General features: G+C 31.5%; 1 protein-coding gene across 7 annotated transcripts in view; it reads left to right on the top strand.

The window, feature by feature from the left end:
- The window catches only part of LOC115210949 (AP-1 complex-associated regulatory protein-like), a 295023-nt gene that overhangs the window by 197569 nt on the left and 78924 nt on the right, over positions 1-18530 (top strand). For 5 of the 7 annotated variants that reach the window (XM_036501717.1, XM_029779746.2, XM_029779744.2 and 2 more), the window contains one exon: positions 2921-2946. In XM_036501717.1, coding sequence (XP_036357610.1) covers positions 2921-2946 — 26 coding nt within the window. Of the gene's footprint in view, positions 1-2920; positions 2947-4766; positions 4822-18530 lie in introns of all 7 variants that reach the window. The other 2 variants (XM_036501718.1, XM_029779743.2) reach the window with 1 other exon arrangement.

Here is an 18530-nt window from a genome sequence, read left to right as displayed (position 1 = left end):
TCTGCACTGCTGACAATTGGGTCATACCAGATGTGTCCAAATTACGAATACCAGGAACGCGGTTCAAGTTGATTTTTATACCCATAACCTCCACGAGATGCATATGCTTTTCGGTTTTCTTGACAATTGATTGTGACTGCCATCCATGGTATTCAACACATCTGCGTTTTGGTGTCTCATTTCAGGAAAAGTTGAAAGGTTTCTTGCAATTTGGGTCTCAGTCATAAACCAGCATGACTTTACACTTACATCCCCGAAATAAATTTTCAGAATTTACCAAATAAAAATGACATTTGAAAAAATCGTGTTTCTTTTGTGGTTCAGTGTATATTAGAAGTATGTTGTGCATGTAAAATATGGTGGTGAGTGATGGATGAGAATGTTCCATGTTATAGCACTAGAGAGTATTTGTTGTAGAGGAAGACATTTAGAAGTGGCGAGAAGAGATTGCAGAATGAAGGGTTTTGTGATAGAGAAGATCAAATGAAATGTGTCATTCTGCAGACCAGTCTATTTCATGCCTGCAGGGAAAACAGATATTAAGGATAAGGATGATGATGGTGATGTATAATCAAATGATAGTTGTAATGTAAAACTTTATATAGTTACATGTTGGTAATTTACAGGATAAGGGCAGAAGAAAAATTCTTATGCCAGATACGCCGAAACAAAAAAATTGTCGATAACCATTAAATTTATGCGTCTCGAAACAAACCGATAGAAATCTCTAAAAAATTCGTTATTACCGTAGTGGTCCAATTTCTGGGTTTATTCACAAGAAATTTTCCCCTCTTCAGCGGCACATACGCGAGACATAAATGAAATACTTATTCATACCCACGGAAGAAGCAAGTACCAAGTCCCGAGCAGACTTAAGTACCCCAAATATATCCAAATAGAAAAATCTTCGGCGCACCTCAAGACACGTGTGATTCGAACTAGAAACTTTCACAGAGTGATAGAATCCGGAAGTGAAACACTAATCTATTTATAATTGATATAGGTTACATGTTGGTAGATATGCCTTTATGAGTAGCTACATGTGGTTATATTTCCTGTACATGTGTAACAAATATATGCTAGTAACTCTAAACATGAATTTTGATTTCAAAAGCAGCACACCTGGAAGCACCATTTAAAATATAAGATCTGATATTTTGTTTAGTGTTCATCAGTAAAATATCATCAATGATCTCACCCAGTTGATGGTAAACTTCTTTTACTCATAATCTTTGTACATAGTTTTATACACAAGTTTTGGGATTATCTTTTACACTTCTTTGTAAATATAGCTGTACTATTTTAATTGATAATGTTTTTAGAACTTTTATATTCTTTTATTTTCTCACTGAACAACTTCATTCAAATTGGTGAGGTTTTCCTTGTTAAGGATGAAACCAGCATTTGTTGCACAGTAGAATTAGTCTACCACATAACCAATTTCAGTCTTCTGTCAACAGTCAAAGGTTTATTTATAGTCAGGAATAGTTTTAATTTTTTGATTCCGAATGATGTTAGATTTTTTTCTAACATTAATATAGTAACTTTTTTTTAGCATTCACATGTCATTTCCCCTCTTCTACTGACTTCCAACTAACAGAATAAGTTCACTGTTTTATTTTCTCTCCCTCCTCTCTCTTTAGTGGGGAGGACAGCTAGAAGTAATTATCTAATGTTCAAATAAATTTACCCAGTGAACTGTTACTAAATGCTGAACAGCTTGATGAGCAAAAGTATCTCTGTTTGCTCTCCTATTTCATTATCCTTGCACACCTATCATTATTACACAACTTGAAAAAACTGAACTTAAATTTGACTTAAATTTACTAATAATATATTGTCCATGAGTTCTACCAATGAAATATATCAAAACATGCATTTACGGGTCATGAAATAAAGAAACAATATAAAATACTTAACTTTAATTAGATCTGAACTTGCACTGTATACATTGCATTGAAAAATAAATAACTATATCTAGCCTGGTGCAACTCTCTGGCTGGCCAGCTCTTGTCAAACTGCCCAACCTATGTCAGCATGGAGAATGGACATTAAATGATGATGGTGATTTACTTTCCACTCCAAATAAAAGGAGAAAAGGTTAACTATTCTGCTAGTTGCTATTGTCAAGGTTTAATCCTTTGGTCACTATATTTCTGTTGAACACCTCTGCCTTTATGTCAATTAATTTTGAAAATAACGAAGAATTTAGTTAAATAATTATCATTATGAAGTTGATGTTAAGAACATCAATTAATATGAAATTTTTATAGAAGCTTTTAGTTTAGATAACTTTAAAATAGGAAATTATGTATCATAAATCCATGTGATCTCAAGAAGATCGGTATCATCCACTCCTATCTGCATTTTTTATGTTTCCCCAAAATCCAATATTGAAGTTATAGTTCTTGCTTTATTTTTTAGATTTTTAACACCTCTAGAGAGAGTTTTTGTCAACTAATTGCATGAATAATGTAAATTAATCAACTGCCTATATTACATGTGAGACCCAACTATTTTACATATATTTTTCCATGTTTATGAGGTTGAGATAATTTTCATTGGAATATTAGTTTTTTTTTGCTTTCCACTTTTTTTTATTATCAGTTGGATGTTCTTTCTCCTGTTAAGTATTCAACTGTGAAATCTGAGTGGAAGGTTTTTTAAACCAATCGCAAACTAGAGTGACATGTCTTGCTAAAAAAAAATAAATTGATCACTACTATTAAAGTTTGACCCCAAAACCAGTAATCCAATCCTTTTACTTAACTGTCATTGTATCTTTATCATTTTCTGTTCTGTTAATTGAATAATAATTACTATAATCAAAATTTTCTTCCAAATTTAATTTATTAAATATCCCTACTTTAAAATTCAGAATCGTAAATGCTTATTATTCTTTTGAATTTTCTATTTCTAGGAAGCCGTTCAAGACGAAATGAACAAGTAAGTATCATAGACACTTTTATGATATATTCTGATTCTATTATTAATTCTTTTATTCTTTTGTCTCACAGCTTGTTATAGTCTCTGATTTTGTCGGTTTATATGACTCATAGCCTGGAAGAGCTGATACTATTCCAACATCATTACCATATAACTCTTGGATAGACAAATTTTTTCCTCACTTGTTTTTCATTTTAGTGACAATCACTTTAATGCATTTCATTATGATGTTATGATTTGTATCAAGTCTTCTGTTTTTCTTTGCATTTTTTATCAAGTGAGATCAAATATTTATATTAGCTTAGTTTAATCTTTTGATCGTATGTCAATTCTTGTAATCTTAACTGTTATTGATTTTTTTACTTCTAATATATTGATTGGAATATCTATATTTTTATGATATTTCTTATTTTCAAATTGAATAAAAAAGAAAACAATGTACCCCAATTCCTGTTAATAGAACATTCTGTTGAAATGGTCCAAAATAATGTTTAAAACATGAATGAACAAACAGAGCCTGGATATTTTCATTGAAATAGTATATTTCATACATTAACATACATATTTCAAGATAAAGTTTTTAGTATTGAAGCTGATAGCTTAATATAAGAACTGCAAAATTGAAAACACTTTTAAGTTATCAGGCTATTATTGTGATGCACAAGTTTTTATTGTATAGTCTCTGGTCAAACTTGATCTAGCAGACTTATAGATAGTAATAGCATTCATCTGCGACCATCTTGTTCTTTGTTTTCTTAGACACAGTGTACCTAAGACTATATTTTCTGTTGTATTATTTTCTTCTAAGATGTATGGTGTGATTTGAGAAAGATTTGACTATTATTTAAGTCAGCAGAGTTGTTAGAACATTGTATAGAATGCTTTGCAATATTTGCTCTGTGTGTGTGTGTGTTGTAAGCTAAAATTCTGCCAGTCAACTTTTGCATTTCATTGCATCCTTTTAAGAGTTGATAAACAAGGTACAGACACAGATTGAAGGAATAATTACAATGCCAGAAGGGATGTCTTGCAATGCCTGTTCCAACTCTGTTGTTTTCTGAGTTTAAATCCTGCCTCTTGTCATTGAAGAAGGGGAAAGGAAAATGACAATGGTTAGAAGTTGCATCCAACAGATAGTTGAAAAAATCCCAATTGAAATGTAGCTTCTTTCCTTTGATCAGAAAATTGGCTGTGGTTTGATGAGATGTTAGACTATTATTTCTACCAGTTTGAGTAATTGCTTAAAGCTTCCTCATAAAACCCTAATGTTTGTATTTGTTTGGAGTAGTTTATATTATTTTTAATACTGTCTTGTGGATAGTATTTATATTTTCATATATCATTCCTCATGAAAGTATATATTATACTTCAGATACTAAACATGTTATCATTACTTTTTTTATTGATTTCTTTAAGTCATTTCATATTCTTGTGGATTTCTCTGGAAGTTATATCTCTTAAGCTAAAACTTAACCAATTCCAGTTGAAATATATCAAAACTTTGCTTTTAAATTATTATTTTTTTTTATTGAGAATAAAACTATTTTAGAACATTTATGAAGGATAAATGTTTCCAACTTATGAGATAGAGAATTTTGGATCTTATTAATATTGTTTTCTGTCTAGAAAAATCAATATATTTAATTATCTACAAACTGATAAAAACTATTGATTTAATTTGTCTTTCTTTCATATTGCTTATTCTTCAGTGAAAAACACGTTTGAAAAAAAAATATCTTATTCTGTTTTGCTGATTTCTTTGAATGTAACACAATAGTATGTAGCTGTGAATTTCTTCTAGGTATGCCATTTTCTTGCAGAGGTCAACTTGAATTACAACCAGGGCCATTCACTGTGTCCAGTTATGTGAGATGGGTATGGATCTGATGTGTTCACATGTAGATAAGATTTGTCCCAGAATCACTATCATACATGCCCAATAAGAATTTAATTAAACAGCATATTATATCTTATAATATTGATGAATATAATAAATTACATATTTAGCAACATGCAGTAAATATATATAAATTAAATATATGTGTGATAAGGTAGTAATTGCTTTAAAACATTTCACTGTAAATAATGCGTAGAGATTGCTACATGTGAGGATGACATCTGTTTAACTAATCATTAATTTTACATCCTATTTTCAAGCAATTTCCTTGGGGGCCTTATCTTTTTCTTGGCTAATTTTCAGCATTTTATAATTTTTTTTTCCCTGTTATATTTCTTTTAAATTCAATCTATATAGATTCTACCATTTGATGCAAATTAAATAGTTTTCTGTGTAAAAGTTTGGCAAGGGATGATAAAAATTTTGTTTCTAAATCAACCTGCAAAATATTTTCAAAGTGTTTAAAACACAATAATTATAAAAGATTCTTGCTCTTCTTAATTAAATTAAAGTATTGCATCAAAATACATTTCTTTCTCCAAAGCATGATATAAATTGTAATGCAGGCTAAATTTAATAATATCAGTGCATCTGGTGCCAAACACATCATGAACTGAGAAGAGTTAGGTTACAGATCAGCCAACCTGTGACTGTTGCCAACATACATTCTTTATCTTGATATATGAACAGACATGAATACAATGTAATGTAAATTGATAATCTGACTAAATAGTCCAGCACTGAATATTATTGTACATAATGCTGCAAACTATCTGTCTTATGTTCTTAGTTTGCTCTTCCTAAGGCACAGTAAACTTCCTGTTATCCAACTATTTCACTTGCCTTTAATGTACTAACCTTACTTGCAATGTACTAACCTTACTTTCGATGTACTAAGCTTCTTTGGCAGAATACACTAAACTCATTGCAAGTAAAAAGCTATTGATTTCTCTGATGAGCATTCTAATAGAAATAACTTGATAAAGTTTTGTAATATTTTCAGCATTGTGTGTGTGAGAGGGAGAAAGAAACATTGTTCAGATCTAGGAAACTGATGCTGTTAATGGGGAATTTGAACATGTCGATTCAGGTTTGGTTGCATTTCTTAAAAAATAAAAAAATTAATGTTAATATTAAGATGGTTTAAACCCTCTCAGTAGATATTTTGGACAACTCTAAAACTAGATACTATAAGCCCTGATACTTTATTTATGCACTGCAGAGAATCAGATCAGTATAAACCTTTCTTTCTGATGACTTCTAAACCAGTTAAAGTAGCCTGTTAAACCTTTCATTTGTTGTCTAGGTGAGAGTTTTGTGGACAAAGTCTCTTCAACACTACCACTATTTCAAATTAGTAATTTAAGTTTGTAATACTTACAAGTGTGGTGTCACTAACATAGGAACACATCATGAATTTAAACATATTAAGAAATTCATAGATGTTTGGTTATTGAGAATAGGAAGTAATTCATGGAATTTTTGAATTCTAAGTGTGTGAGTATTTGATCAACCAGAATCACCAAACATTCCAGTCAAATCATAAAGAATAGTGAAGGGAACACATTCACAGTTCACAGTTACTTCCTTGAGACTCTTTAGTTTGAAATAGTACCTAAGTAGATTTATATCTGAACATGTTTAGTTTTAGTTTATCTGCACACCAGACTGTCACAGTATTTTCTGTGGTAACAAACGCTTAAGTTCCTGCAGCAGGCAGCACAGAAATATTTACTGGCATCTTTTGGGAACTTTGTGTTATACCTACAACATTGGAGTTTGATATATTACTTCAAATATCCTTTAAGATCATCCTTTTAAGAAACCAGACATTTCCTAGCTCTGATATTTTTTATCAACATGAAATGTTGTTATTGTTGTCTGCTGCTTACTTTGTGAGAAAGTATTATCCTTACTCTGTTTACAAACATGGGTGCCAATTGTCATCATCTTTGATTTTGTATTTCAATTCTTTTCACTGGTATATTAATTTTATCTCCCTTAGAAAACTCTCTACATAATAATCTTTGCAATGTTTGGCTCTAAAACGGCTTGCAAATATTCATTAATATCCTGTTGCTATCAAATTCTACACAAATTTCATTCAGTTATATTTATTTCATATTAATCTTCCCTACCCATTCTAGGCTAATCATAGTATATTTTTATATATATATATATATATATATATTATATATATATATATAATATATATATATATATATATATATATAAAATTGAATAAGCTTGTGAAGTTTGCTAAGAAACTAATTCTAACAGTTTTGGCAGGCTTACACTCTTTAGAAAACCAAGAAGTGACTTATTCTTCTCTGAAAAATTGTCATGCCAGAAATACTAGAAGTCATTTCCTTACTTCAATATAAAAGCTAATTCAAATTTACAAAATTTATTAACTGATTTTTATAGACAGACTCTCACCGTTTTCCTTAGCCTCCAGTTTTTCTTATCCATATTATTTTCAAACCAATGTTTCGTAGTTTAGTCAATAATTTATTGCAACACAATTTTATCTCATCAAATGGATTTGTTTAGAAAGACATACCTATTATTCAACATTAGCTTTGACTCTTCCTCTGAATAGTTTAGGAAATAGTTATCAATTGTAATCAAACTTAAATGGAATGTATTGATCTGAATAACAACAATAGTTATTAAAATTTAGTTGTTAAAATTGAAGCAGCAATTTGTTTTGTGTAAATTAACTAGCTCCATGTACTACAGATCTATTAAATGTGTAGAATATAGTTTTAGAAGCTCAGTAACCATGAGGTTAAGGTGCTAAATACAAATTGTAAGGTCTTCATTTCAAACTTTGCTGCAAATATTGTGTTGTCAAGCCAACAGGGTACCCCCTACATAGTCATTCAGCTGGTAGAAATATTTCCCCATATGTAATGCCTGGACATCTTAAAAAGGGACATACTGGAAAATGTGACCCTGAGTGCATTGTAACTTGGAAAAAGACAGTACAGTCATGTCTGGAAGGCCTTTGATCATAGATCTATTCAACCATGGCTGACCCAGAACTAAACAACAACCAGTGTTGTGCATTTAAGCAAGGGTACATTACTCTCTTTGCTTCGGTCTTTGGTCAGTCTTATTGTAAAATAGTTGTTCCTCCCTCTTTGAGGTTGAAGGATTAACAGTGGGAAGACCATTCTTCTATGAAAATAGGAAATATGTTCCACTAAATACTGAAATTTAAATATTTACCTGAAACATTATCATTTCATTCTAGAAACAGTAACGTAATAAAATCTTCCTCTTAACAATGTCTGGTTACAGAAAAATAAGTGTATTTTTCAATATTTCAGGGTTGTTTTTTTATACTTAATCCTGAACTGAAACTTTTAAAATGAGAAGTGAATTGGTGTTAGTTTGTTTCTTGTTTCAAATTTAATTCAAAGCTTGTTAAAATTTAAATATAAAAGAATACATTTTGTTTTTCTATTTTGAACTAGATATTGGCTTTAAGAATCTTTGTTTTTTTGGGGAATTAGTTTACAGAGTTAAAAATGTATATAAAATTAAATAACAGATCTAGTCCATCCTTTTTCTCTTTCTCTCTCCCTCAATCTCCCCATCTCCTTCTGACCCCTATTAGTAATATAATTACCATACAGGCTATATGATATTTATCTAAAACAGGATTTAGATACCAAAGTTGCATTCTACATGTTCAGATTTCTTCATCTAACACTGATAATATTCTACAATTATTATTATCATTATTATTATTATTATTATTATTATTATTATTATTATTATTATTATTATTATTATCATCATCATTGCTGTGGATCAGTGCAATTATTAGAGTATCGGAAATTATGGAAATAGATTGACTTGAGCTATTTTCATAGCATGAAATATATTTACCTTATGAGAAGTAATTAAAACTACTGCAATATATTCCGTTAAATTCCTCCTTTGGGCATATCTGATAGTAAGACATATAGGGCAAGTCTTACATTGAATGTGATCTAAATAGACATTTCTTTGTACAGCTTTTTGTTTTTGTTTTTTTTTTTTTTTCACACACCAATATGCATGATTAAATGTTAATTCCTTTGAAATGTTATTGGCTGCTATATTATGAATTTTGCAAATTAGTCTTTTAATTTTTCTTCTTTTATTCTAGGCTGACATAGAAATATTGTTGCTTTTGTGTGTAAATAAATATATATATATAATATATATGTTGTTGATTTGCAAACAGAACTTAGTGCCTTTCTTGACTGAATAGCTATCTGAAATCTCAATATCAATATAAAATATCTTAAAGTTAGTCGTTATCATTCATTCATTTAATCTTTTTCCCCTTTTCAATTTGATGGTTTCACCTGTAATTTATGTAGTTATCAATCGAACCAGTTAAAAGATTGGCAATAAGTTCAATAAATCTCTGCCGAGTTGATATTGCCTTTGATGATCTGACAATAAGTTCATTCTGAAATAGAGAATTTGGTATTAATTTTTAGATTTAAAGCAAATATTCATACTAGCAGACCTGTTTATGAGCTTATTAATAAAATGCTTCCAGTTTTTAATCTTTTTAAAATAATGAAAACGAAAATAATAACGGAAATAATAATGATGATGATGATGATGAACTTGAAAAACTAGCATCTAAAATCTCATTTGAGATAGATAGTATAACTACTATTTTAACAGATATCAGTTATGTTTTCAGTTCAGTTTCAAAACCATTTTAACTGCAAACATCATTTAACTTTATAGACACATTTTTTTTCAATCGATATTTATAAGAATTAATTCATTATTCTATTCACTTTCGACTTAGTTTGCTTCAGGTTCCAACTATTTAATAGATATTATGTATTCTGGATGGGTAGGATGTAGTTTAGTTGTTCAGATGCAAAGTGAGAATCTGGATAGCATAACAAATACAAATATTCAGAATAAACTGTCTGGAAATAAACAAATAAATGAATGAATGAATGAAAAAATAAAGAAAGAAAAATGCAGCAGGGAACAGTTTCACCAGTAACTTATAATAATGGAAAAAGAATGGTAAAAGCATGCAGCAGTACCAGTAAGGAGAGTGTAAAGTTTGGCACATGGATAAAGTTGCGGCTTGAGATAAATAATATACAATGGAGCAATCTCCACTAAAGCTATCCAAGGATCTTTGGATAATTTTTCACATGTATACAGGCACCAGAGTGGTTGCATGGTAAGTGGCTGTATGGATAATTTTTCACATGTATACAGGCACCAGGGTGGCTGTATGTTGCTTCTCCAACAACATGATTTCAGGTTCAATCCCTCTGTATGGCAACTTTGACAAGTGCCTTTTACTGTCGTCCCAGGCTGACCGAAGCCTTGTGACTGGATTTGGAAGATGAAAACTGAAAGCAGTCCATCGTATGTGTGTGTGTGTGTGTGTCACCTTGACTTTGCATGACTGTTGTAAGTAAGTGTCACTGTCATGCAAGCAATGTACTTCAGCTCCAATCTTCCATAAAAACATATCTGGTCATGGGGAAATATTTATTTTACTTGGAGACAGGCAAGAGTTTGTGACAGGAAGAGCATCAAGCTGTAGAAATATATGCTTCAATAAATTCTGTCCAACCTGTGCAAGCTTGGAAAAGTGGATGTTAAAACAATGATAATATATATATTCTTTGAGTGTGAGCTTTATATATATATGTATATATATAGTTCCCACCCATGCCAGCATAGAAGGCAGATGTTAAATGATGATGATATATAAAATGAATGGTAGCTTACTAGTAAAGCACACTCACTTTTACAGTGATTGTTATGTATATGGCAAATGAAAGACGGAAGATGGAATATATGAGAATTTATTATTAATCACAACAATTGTTTCGACACATCTGGCATCGATTTCTCATGGGTGCAACACTCAACAACTAGTTCAGGAGTATCTGGCAGTGCAGATGTATCTTGTTGGGCGATAAATAAATACAACTCATTAAATTACTGTTTCGCAATGTAACTTACTGTTTTGTAGAAAAAATGCAGCCAGACAGAGGAAATATTTATCTTACTTGGAGACAGGCAAGGGTTGGTGACAGGAATGGCATCCAGCTGTAGAAATATATGCCTCAATAAATTCAGTCCAACCTGTGCAAGCATAGAAAAGTGGATGTTAAAACAACGAGAAGATCATTAATAGAATTTCTAAACATCTCTCAAGATTCCTACACGCATTTTGCACAATGCAGTGGGAATGAATTTTGAGTAACCATTAGCATAATTTAATTTAGTTGGATGAATTAAGTTTACTTTTAACCTCCCCATTGTTATAAGCACCAAGTAAATAACTGACTCTCTTTGTGATCATGAGTGCAGCAAACCTCATGTGTGCGTAAGCTCACATTTTTGCGGATGCTTGTAGAAAGAAAAGCAGCTAGACAGAGGAAATATCTTCATTTATATAGAAAATCGAAAATAAAATCATAGATGACAAAAAGAGTAACGAACGCCCGCTCCTGTGATAAAAGTATTAAAAATAACCATTAACAAATATGGATGTATAAACACCCTCGGGCAAGCTGCGTTTTTAATACTTTTCACGCTAGATTGTGTGTTCATTTCTCTTTTTGCCATCTGTGATTTTATTTTTGATTTTCTATATAAATGAAGATATTTCCTCCGTCTGGCTCCATTCCTTTCTACAAAATGGGAAGTTACATTGCAGAACAGTTATTTTAACGAGTTGTATTTATTTATTACACAACGAGATACATCTGCACTGGTGGATGCTCTTGAACCAGTTGTTGTGTGTCCCACCCATGAGGAATCGATGCTAGATGTGTCGAAACAATTGTCATGATTAATGATAAATTCTCATATATTCCATCTTCCATCTGCCATATCATCATCATCATCGTTTAGCGTCCGCTTTCCATGCTAGCATGGGTTGGACGGTTCAACTGGGGTCTGGGAAGCCAGAAGGCTGCACCAGGCCCAGTTTGATCTGGCAATGTTTCTACGGCTGGATGCCCTTCCTAACGCCAACCACTCCATGAGTGTAGTGGGTGCTTTTTACGTACCAGACGAGTCTGGCAAACGGCCACGATCGGATGGTGCTTTTTATGTGAATAGTTTATTTTCAAACGTATCAAACCCATCGAGCCAAGCAGATCACAGTCGTAGCAGATACCAGTGTCACGCAAATTGACACCCATGCTGAGCAATAACAACTTCCAACGTTTTATGTTACTATGACTATATATATATATATATATATATATATATATATATAACCACAAGTATACACTACAATATGTTTTTGTTACAATGACTGTATATATCACTAGAATCACATACTTCAATATATAGAAGTTCCATTGAATATAAACATCGCCCTAACTGTACAATCCGATATATACACTATAAACTAGTCTCACTAACACATAAACACACATAGTATTATGGTAAGGCCTCACTGAATTAATGTAGTCTTAGGTTCCTTGCACATAGGAAAAAAGACAGGATAGAATGCCTTTGATCATAGGTCTGCTCAATTAGTGTTGACCTGGGGTTAAACAACAATTACAATAACTCTTCTCTTGTTATCACCTTCTGTTCCTCATACTTAGCCACCACTATCACTTGGCAACCAATTCTCTAACTTTCCACAGACCACCTACAAATTATCAATACAACACTCTCACACATCAGTGAAGAAAATAAAAATACTTTTAACAAACTTCAAAGAAACACAATAGAATAGGTACACCAAAAAAAAAAATAATAAAAAAGTATAAAGATTCTCGGAATTCAAAAACACAGTTTCTAACATACACTCAATAAAATAATTATAGAAGCATCTAAAAAATCTATTCCACAAGGCAAGGCAACAAAAAAATCTGGAAGCTGGACAAAAGCAAAATTATTAAAACTTTAAAGACTAATAAAAAAAAAAAACCCAACTCTAGAAATAACCAACCTTAAAACAGACAACCTGAAATACAAAAACCACACACATCTGAAATAAAACTCTGCATCAAAGACCTAAACAAGGATATAACAAAGTAAGTAAAATAGAGTATAGGAAAATAGAAAATAAGCAACTTTTGTATCCAATGTAACTCACAAAACTAGCAGTAAAACATTATAATAGAGTAATTAGAAGCATCATTGTCAACAACAACAATAACAAATATCACACCACACTCCTTTTTTACTGTGACAGCCTTAAATAATACACTCATACTTCAACTGCAACAAAAAACCACCCTTAGATATTTCTTGAATATCAGTCACCGAAATACCATACAAAGAGGAGTAAACAAAAGTGTATAGCTCCAGCTGAGGCCATGATTTTGACTTGGTTCTTTTCTAAAACTCCCAAAATGCAGTAAGGAAATCTAAAAACACATGACATGGCTGTGTGGTTAAGAAGTTCACTTTGCAACAATGTGATTTCAGGTTCAGTTTCAGGGCAAGTTTTTTTTTTTATTATTATAGGCCTTGGTTAGTAAATTTGTTAGACAGTTGCTGTATGGAAGCCTGTTGTGTGTGTGTACGTAGGTGGGTTTGAATGTGTCCCACTGTTTAACAACTAGTTTTGGTTTATATCCCTATAACTCAGTGATTCGGCAAAAGAGACTGATAGAATAAATATTGGGCTCAGTTTGTGACACGCAACCTTGCAAGGTAGTGCCCTAATATGGCCACAGTCTAGTGGCTGAAAGAAGTAACAGATAAACAGATAGACCTTCTACAACTGCTTGTACCAACACTGTCAAATCTTCAGAATCTGGATGCTGGACAAAAGCAAAATTATAAATATTACAAAGACCAACAAAATCCCAAATGACATCATACAGACCTATGTTTTCTTTAATTTTTTGTTGTGAATGTTGTGTAGAAATTTACTTATATGCAAATTTTGATTTTGCAAAGAATGTGTGCATCCATGTAATTAATCATTGCTGAAATTTCTTTCATTAAAAAAAGTCTGATTTCATCTTTAAACTTTGTACATGCTCATTTTTTTTCCCCCATCTCTAGTTGGAAATCATATGCATGCATGCACAAATACACAGCTTAGAGGGAACACTGTCACCATCCTCCAACTGACACTCTAAAAAAAGACTCTAGAAAGCCTAATCTACACTAGTTTCTGTCTATACTCAAGAAATGATAATCTATAACATAGGCCATAGGGTAATTCTGAAAAGGTTGTGAAAAAAAAATCTTCTTTCGTAATATTTGATAAAATGTAAAGTTTGATGAATATGTTGTGGTGCACCTAAGCACTGTATACAATAAACTCATTATTTTAAGTCATACAATATACCATAGGCATAAGTGCTACAACACATTCTGCTGCAAATAAAAACTGATAAATATTTCTCAAAAGAAAGTACAAAAAGTTCAATGCAATATGTTAAAAAAAAAAGTTGGCAGGAAGTTATTATTGATTTACCAAAATGGGTCACTATGGTTAAAGTTTAAGAATCGCTGATCTACAAGAATGACTGCATATCTATTGACCATCTACAACAGGAACTATATTTTCTAGAACTCTATTGTTCTCATTTAATTTTTATTTGATATTTACTGATATACAAAAAAAAAAAAAATACATAAATTTACCTGCTTCAGTAATAAATGATATCACCAGGGGAAGAATTTGATAAATCATTCAATTGTCTTAAACATTTTTGAACATTATGATTGATTAAATTATTGATAAATTTTATATGAATTTATTTTAATATCCTGCAAACAGTTATCGATTATAAAACCAACTTGAAAGCTGTTATCTGAGATAATTGACAATAATTTCTTTAAAATTTGTGTAAATGAAAGAGAAAAAGAATCATGCTTCAAAATATTATAGGAATCTCAACATATTGTAAATAGTTTAATTAAAAGGGAAGGATCTACCTCTCCCACTTTATATATATATATATATATAATGGTGGTTATATTTGTGTGTGTGTAGTTTAATAATCCATGAGGTAGAAAATCTCACACTCCTATATTTAACAACAGAGTGACTATATTAATAGCTTTACTCTGCAGTACTATAAATCCATTTCACCTATTTTACCCGTCAGGTTTGTACATGAGAGTTTGGGAAAAACCCAATCCCGGAATTTCTCAGAAAGGCTTATAGAAAGAGTAAGATGCTGGCTCTTTTCTACTGGAAGTCACGAAGTGTTACACTGTAGTTGTGTGTGCTGTGAAATCTAGAATGCCAAAATAAAAAAAAAAAAACTTGGTGGGAGAAGTTCAGAGGAGAATTTCTCCTAGAACTATGCTCATAGGACAGGGGTCAGATAGTGATCCTTCATTGTGTAAGGAGTGGGGAGTGCAGGCAGGGGTTCAGAAGATTGGGATTGCTGTGTGTGTGTGTGTGCAGGGAATGGGGAAGGATGGTCAATCTTAAAATCATCTGTCTATGTGTATGTGTGTATTTGTGTATAATAAGTTGGGCGTAACAAACTTTGACTGTGGTGATGGGAAGTACTGATATGGAAGCTGTAACATATTCATGGTGCAGTCTGCCAGCATCCAAGTACATATTTCCTTTTCACATGGACAAGATCAGAAAATCTTGCTTTTAGTTTTGGTTTTAGAGCTTTTTGTTTTAGAGCTGAGCTTTGAAAGCTCTTTTCACTGAAATACTACCTAAAAGTGAAATGTTTTTTATAAAAAAAACACATCATTCAGTTGAACAATGCATTAGGTTATATTGCCCTGAATAACAGCAGTTTATGTTGTTTGACCTTACCAAACAACAGTTTACCTAGTTGACACAATGAGTATATGAGCTAATGAGGAATGCTCACCATGGTCTTGACTTACTAGGAATAACAGTCGAATCTTCCCCAAGTCACCTCTTGTCTTGAAAAAAAACAAACATTTGATAATGTAATCCAAATTATATTGTGCTTGAAAATTATGAGCTGGTGGTGAATGGGACACTTTGATAATATGTATGTTTGATCCAAACTGAACAACAACCAGTAAATAATAATTTGTTTATAAAGGCTCTTTGAGCACATTAGAAGAATGTTTCGTATTTAATATTCTTTCAGTATCAAATCTCTTTTTGATTTGAATTAGTTGGTTGTCTTCTACTCAGTAACATCCCTTGATATCAGATTTCAATTTATGTGGGTTCTATTTGAGAATGTTGTTACTTTGAAAGTTTGTTGCATTATACTTTATTCTTTAAGTTTGTTTGCTCTTACCTGCTATCAAGTTAAAAGAAAGAACACATCTGAACATTCTACTGCAAAGTCCCAAGTATATATATATATATATATATATATATATATATATATATATTCTGTTCTTTACATATGTCAGTTAAACAAACAAATGGTGTTAGTAAATTGAATTTGTATCAACTACAAATTAACTTTATTGCAGCTATTTACATACTACTTTCAACATTACAATTCAGTATGGAATTGTTCTCCTCCTATACTGAAACAACTGCAAGTTAACAAGGAAAATTGAAATTTTAATCTTTACACATGCATACTCACACACATAATACACACAAACAAGGAAGAAAAGAAACAGTGATGGTGTTTGAAACATTGGTAGGAAATGTAAAAGATCAATTTATAATATCAATGTTATAAAATGATTGATATTAAATTTGAAGAATTCTTATTGAAATTGAGAGAACTATTGAATAATTTCAAACTCCTCTCCCACCCCTGCTACCCAGTTTTTCTCTTTTTTTTTTGTTCCTTTTGTGTTTTTAAACCAGTCAGTTTTTGGCAATATTTGAAAATGTCAAACATTATGAATAAAATCAATATGGGTTCTGTCAGTTGTAAACCAGACACTATGAATACAAAGAATTGTTCTAATGCCAAAAATTAGCTAATCAACAGTTTCTGCATTTTCAAATGTTTAACATAAAAAAAAAAAAAATGAATATCAGTTTTAGATTTTGAACAAGCTTAATAATTAATTAATACTGTATAATTATGATCTCCCCAAAGTTCACTTAGTGTTTCTTTGACCAAGATGTGTTATATACTAGTCTATGTGGGAGTCACTGGTCAAATCATCATAAAAAAACACCTATCTTTAGCTTCAAACAAAGCATTGAATCAATATGTACAGACAGTGGTTCTCTAGTTAAATAATAGAATATACTAATGTAGCTCTTGATAGCAACAGACAATTTCAATATAAATTTATGAAGATAGCACCAATAGAGGTCAGTTCCCAGTGAAGATATTTCATTTTTATCATTAATGCCTTTTTGAGAAAAGCATAAATGTTATGACTTTGTATATCTGCTACAGCAATAAATTCCTCAAGCTGGTGATAAAGTATTAAAGAAGAAGTTTATATGCATCATGCTGTGAAAAATTTATAGCTTACGTAATTGCATATTGCTATGAAATGAGAATTTTACATTAGAGCAGCCGGAATAACTATAGGGATAAAGAAGTTGATACTGGGTAAGACAAAAATGTGATGAAAACGATAAGCTTCACCTGAATGATGACTTATGCATCCCATTTATGGATACGAGTAAAACTGAGAGTTGGCACCAAGAGAAACTAGTTCCATTGTTAAAATGTATATCTGTATGCAAGGCTTTATTAATGTCTCCCACCCACCTTCTAGATGCTTATAGAAAATACAGCTCAATGCACCGCTCTCTTCTGATTCAAGTAAAATCATCTTATTTGAAGTATTACATTCAAATAAAATCATCTTAATTGCTGCATGATATAGGGTTGGAGGAGACAACATTCAAGTAATAATTGTGCTAGCATAAGGCAGAATTAATATATATATATATATATAAAACACACAAGCAGTACCCTTAATAAAAGACTACAGACAAAGAAAAGAAAAGTCAAGGAGTAGGTAGCCTGAGTAGTTAGTCTCGGTTTTATTTTAAGTAATGCTTTACCCAGTTAAATACTTTTAAAGCAAAAATATAAAACTAGTATACTATAAGTTTCAACCTGGAAAAAAATTGTTCTTGGACAGGAATAGAATTTCTGGGGGAAAAATTGCAAGAAAACAAAATTCCCAAGAATTCATTAATATGCAAGATTCATAAGTAATTTTATCTGTAAACAGGCTAAGCATAAATTGTTGAAAATAACATGAAAGCATGAAAGCAGTTTTTCATATGTAAGTTGTGTTGTGTCTGGGGAAAGTAAAAGCTCCATGTTATATCATAACTACCAGCAACCAAATAGATGATCAATATTTTACTTTCCAACACATTTACATCAAATGTATTTTATCTACTTAGTTGTAATCTCATGTGAGGAAACAGTCACTCTCAGAATGGCAACAAATGAAATAAACTCTTCACATTGATTACTTTTCTTTTAAAGACTTTTTAAAAGTTGGAAGTATTTTTGTTTTTCTAAGATTATCAGGGGAGGATGGGCTTGTACCCTTGACTTTCTGCATGCTTGCCTGAACAACAGTTGATGTTTGTAGGGGAAAAAAAGGGTGTTTTAAATGGTTACAATTCTGGGAAATAATATATTAGAAAAAGTATTTTGTGGGAGATTCTAGAGATGCAATAGTGATGAGAAGAAAAGTGATAAGTGTGTTGGCTGAAGTAAGTATATATCCTTGGGGTGTGGGAAGTCAAAAAAATAAGTACCAGTTGAGTCGTAGGGTTGATGTAATCGATTTACCTCTGCCCCCG

The sequence above is a fragment of the Octopus sinensis genome, linkage group LG4 (assembly GCF_006345805.1).
Source record: "Octopus sinensis linkage group LG4, ASM634580v1, whole genome shotgun sequence".
NCBI lineage: Eukaryota > Metazoa > Mollusca > Cephalopoda > Octopoda > Octopodidae > Octopus > Octopus sinensis.
The sequence above is the reverse complement of the archived record's forward strand: the minus strand, read 5'-3'. Positions and strand labels throughout refer to the sequence as shown.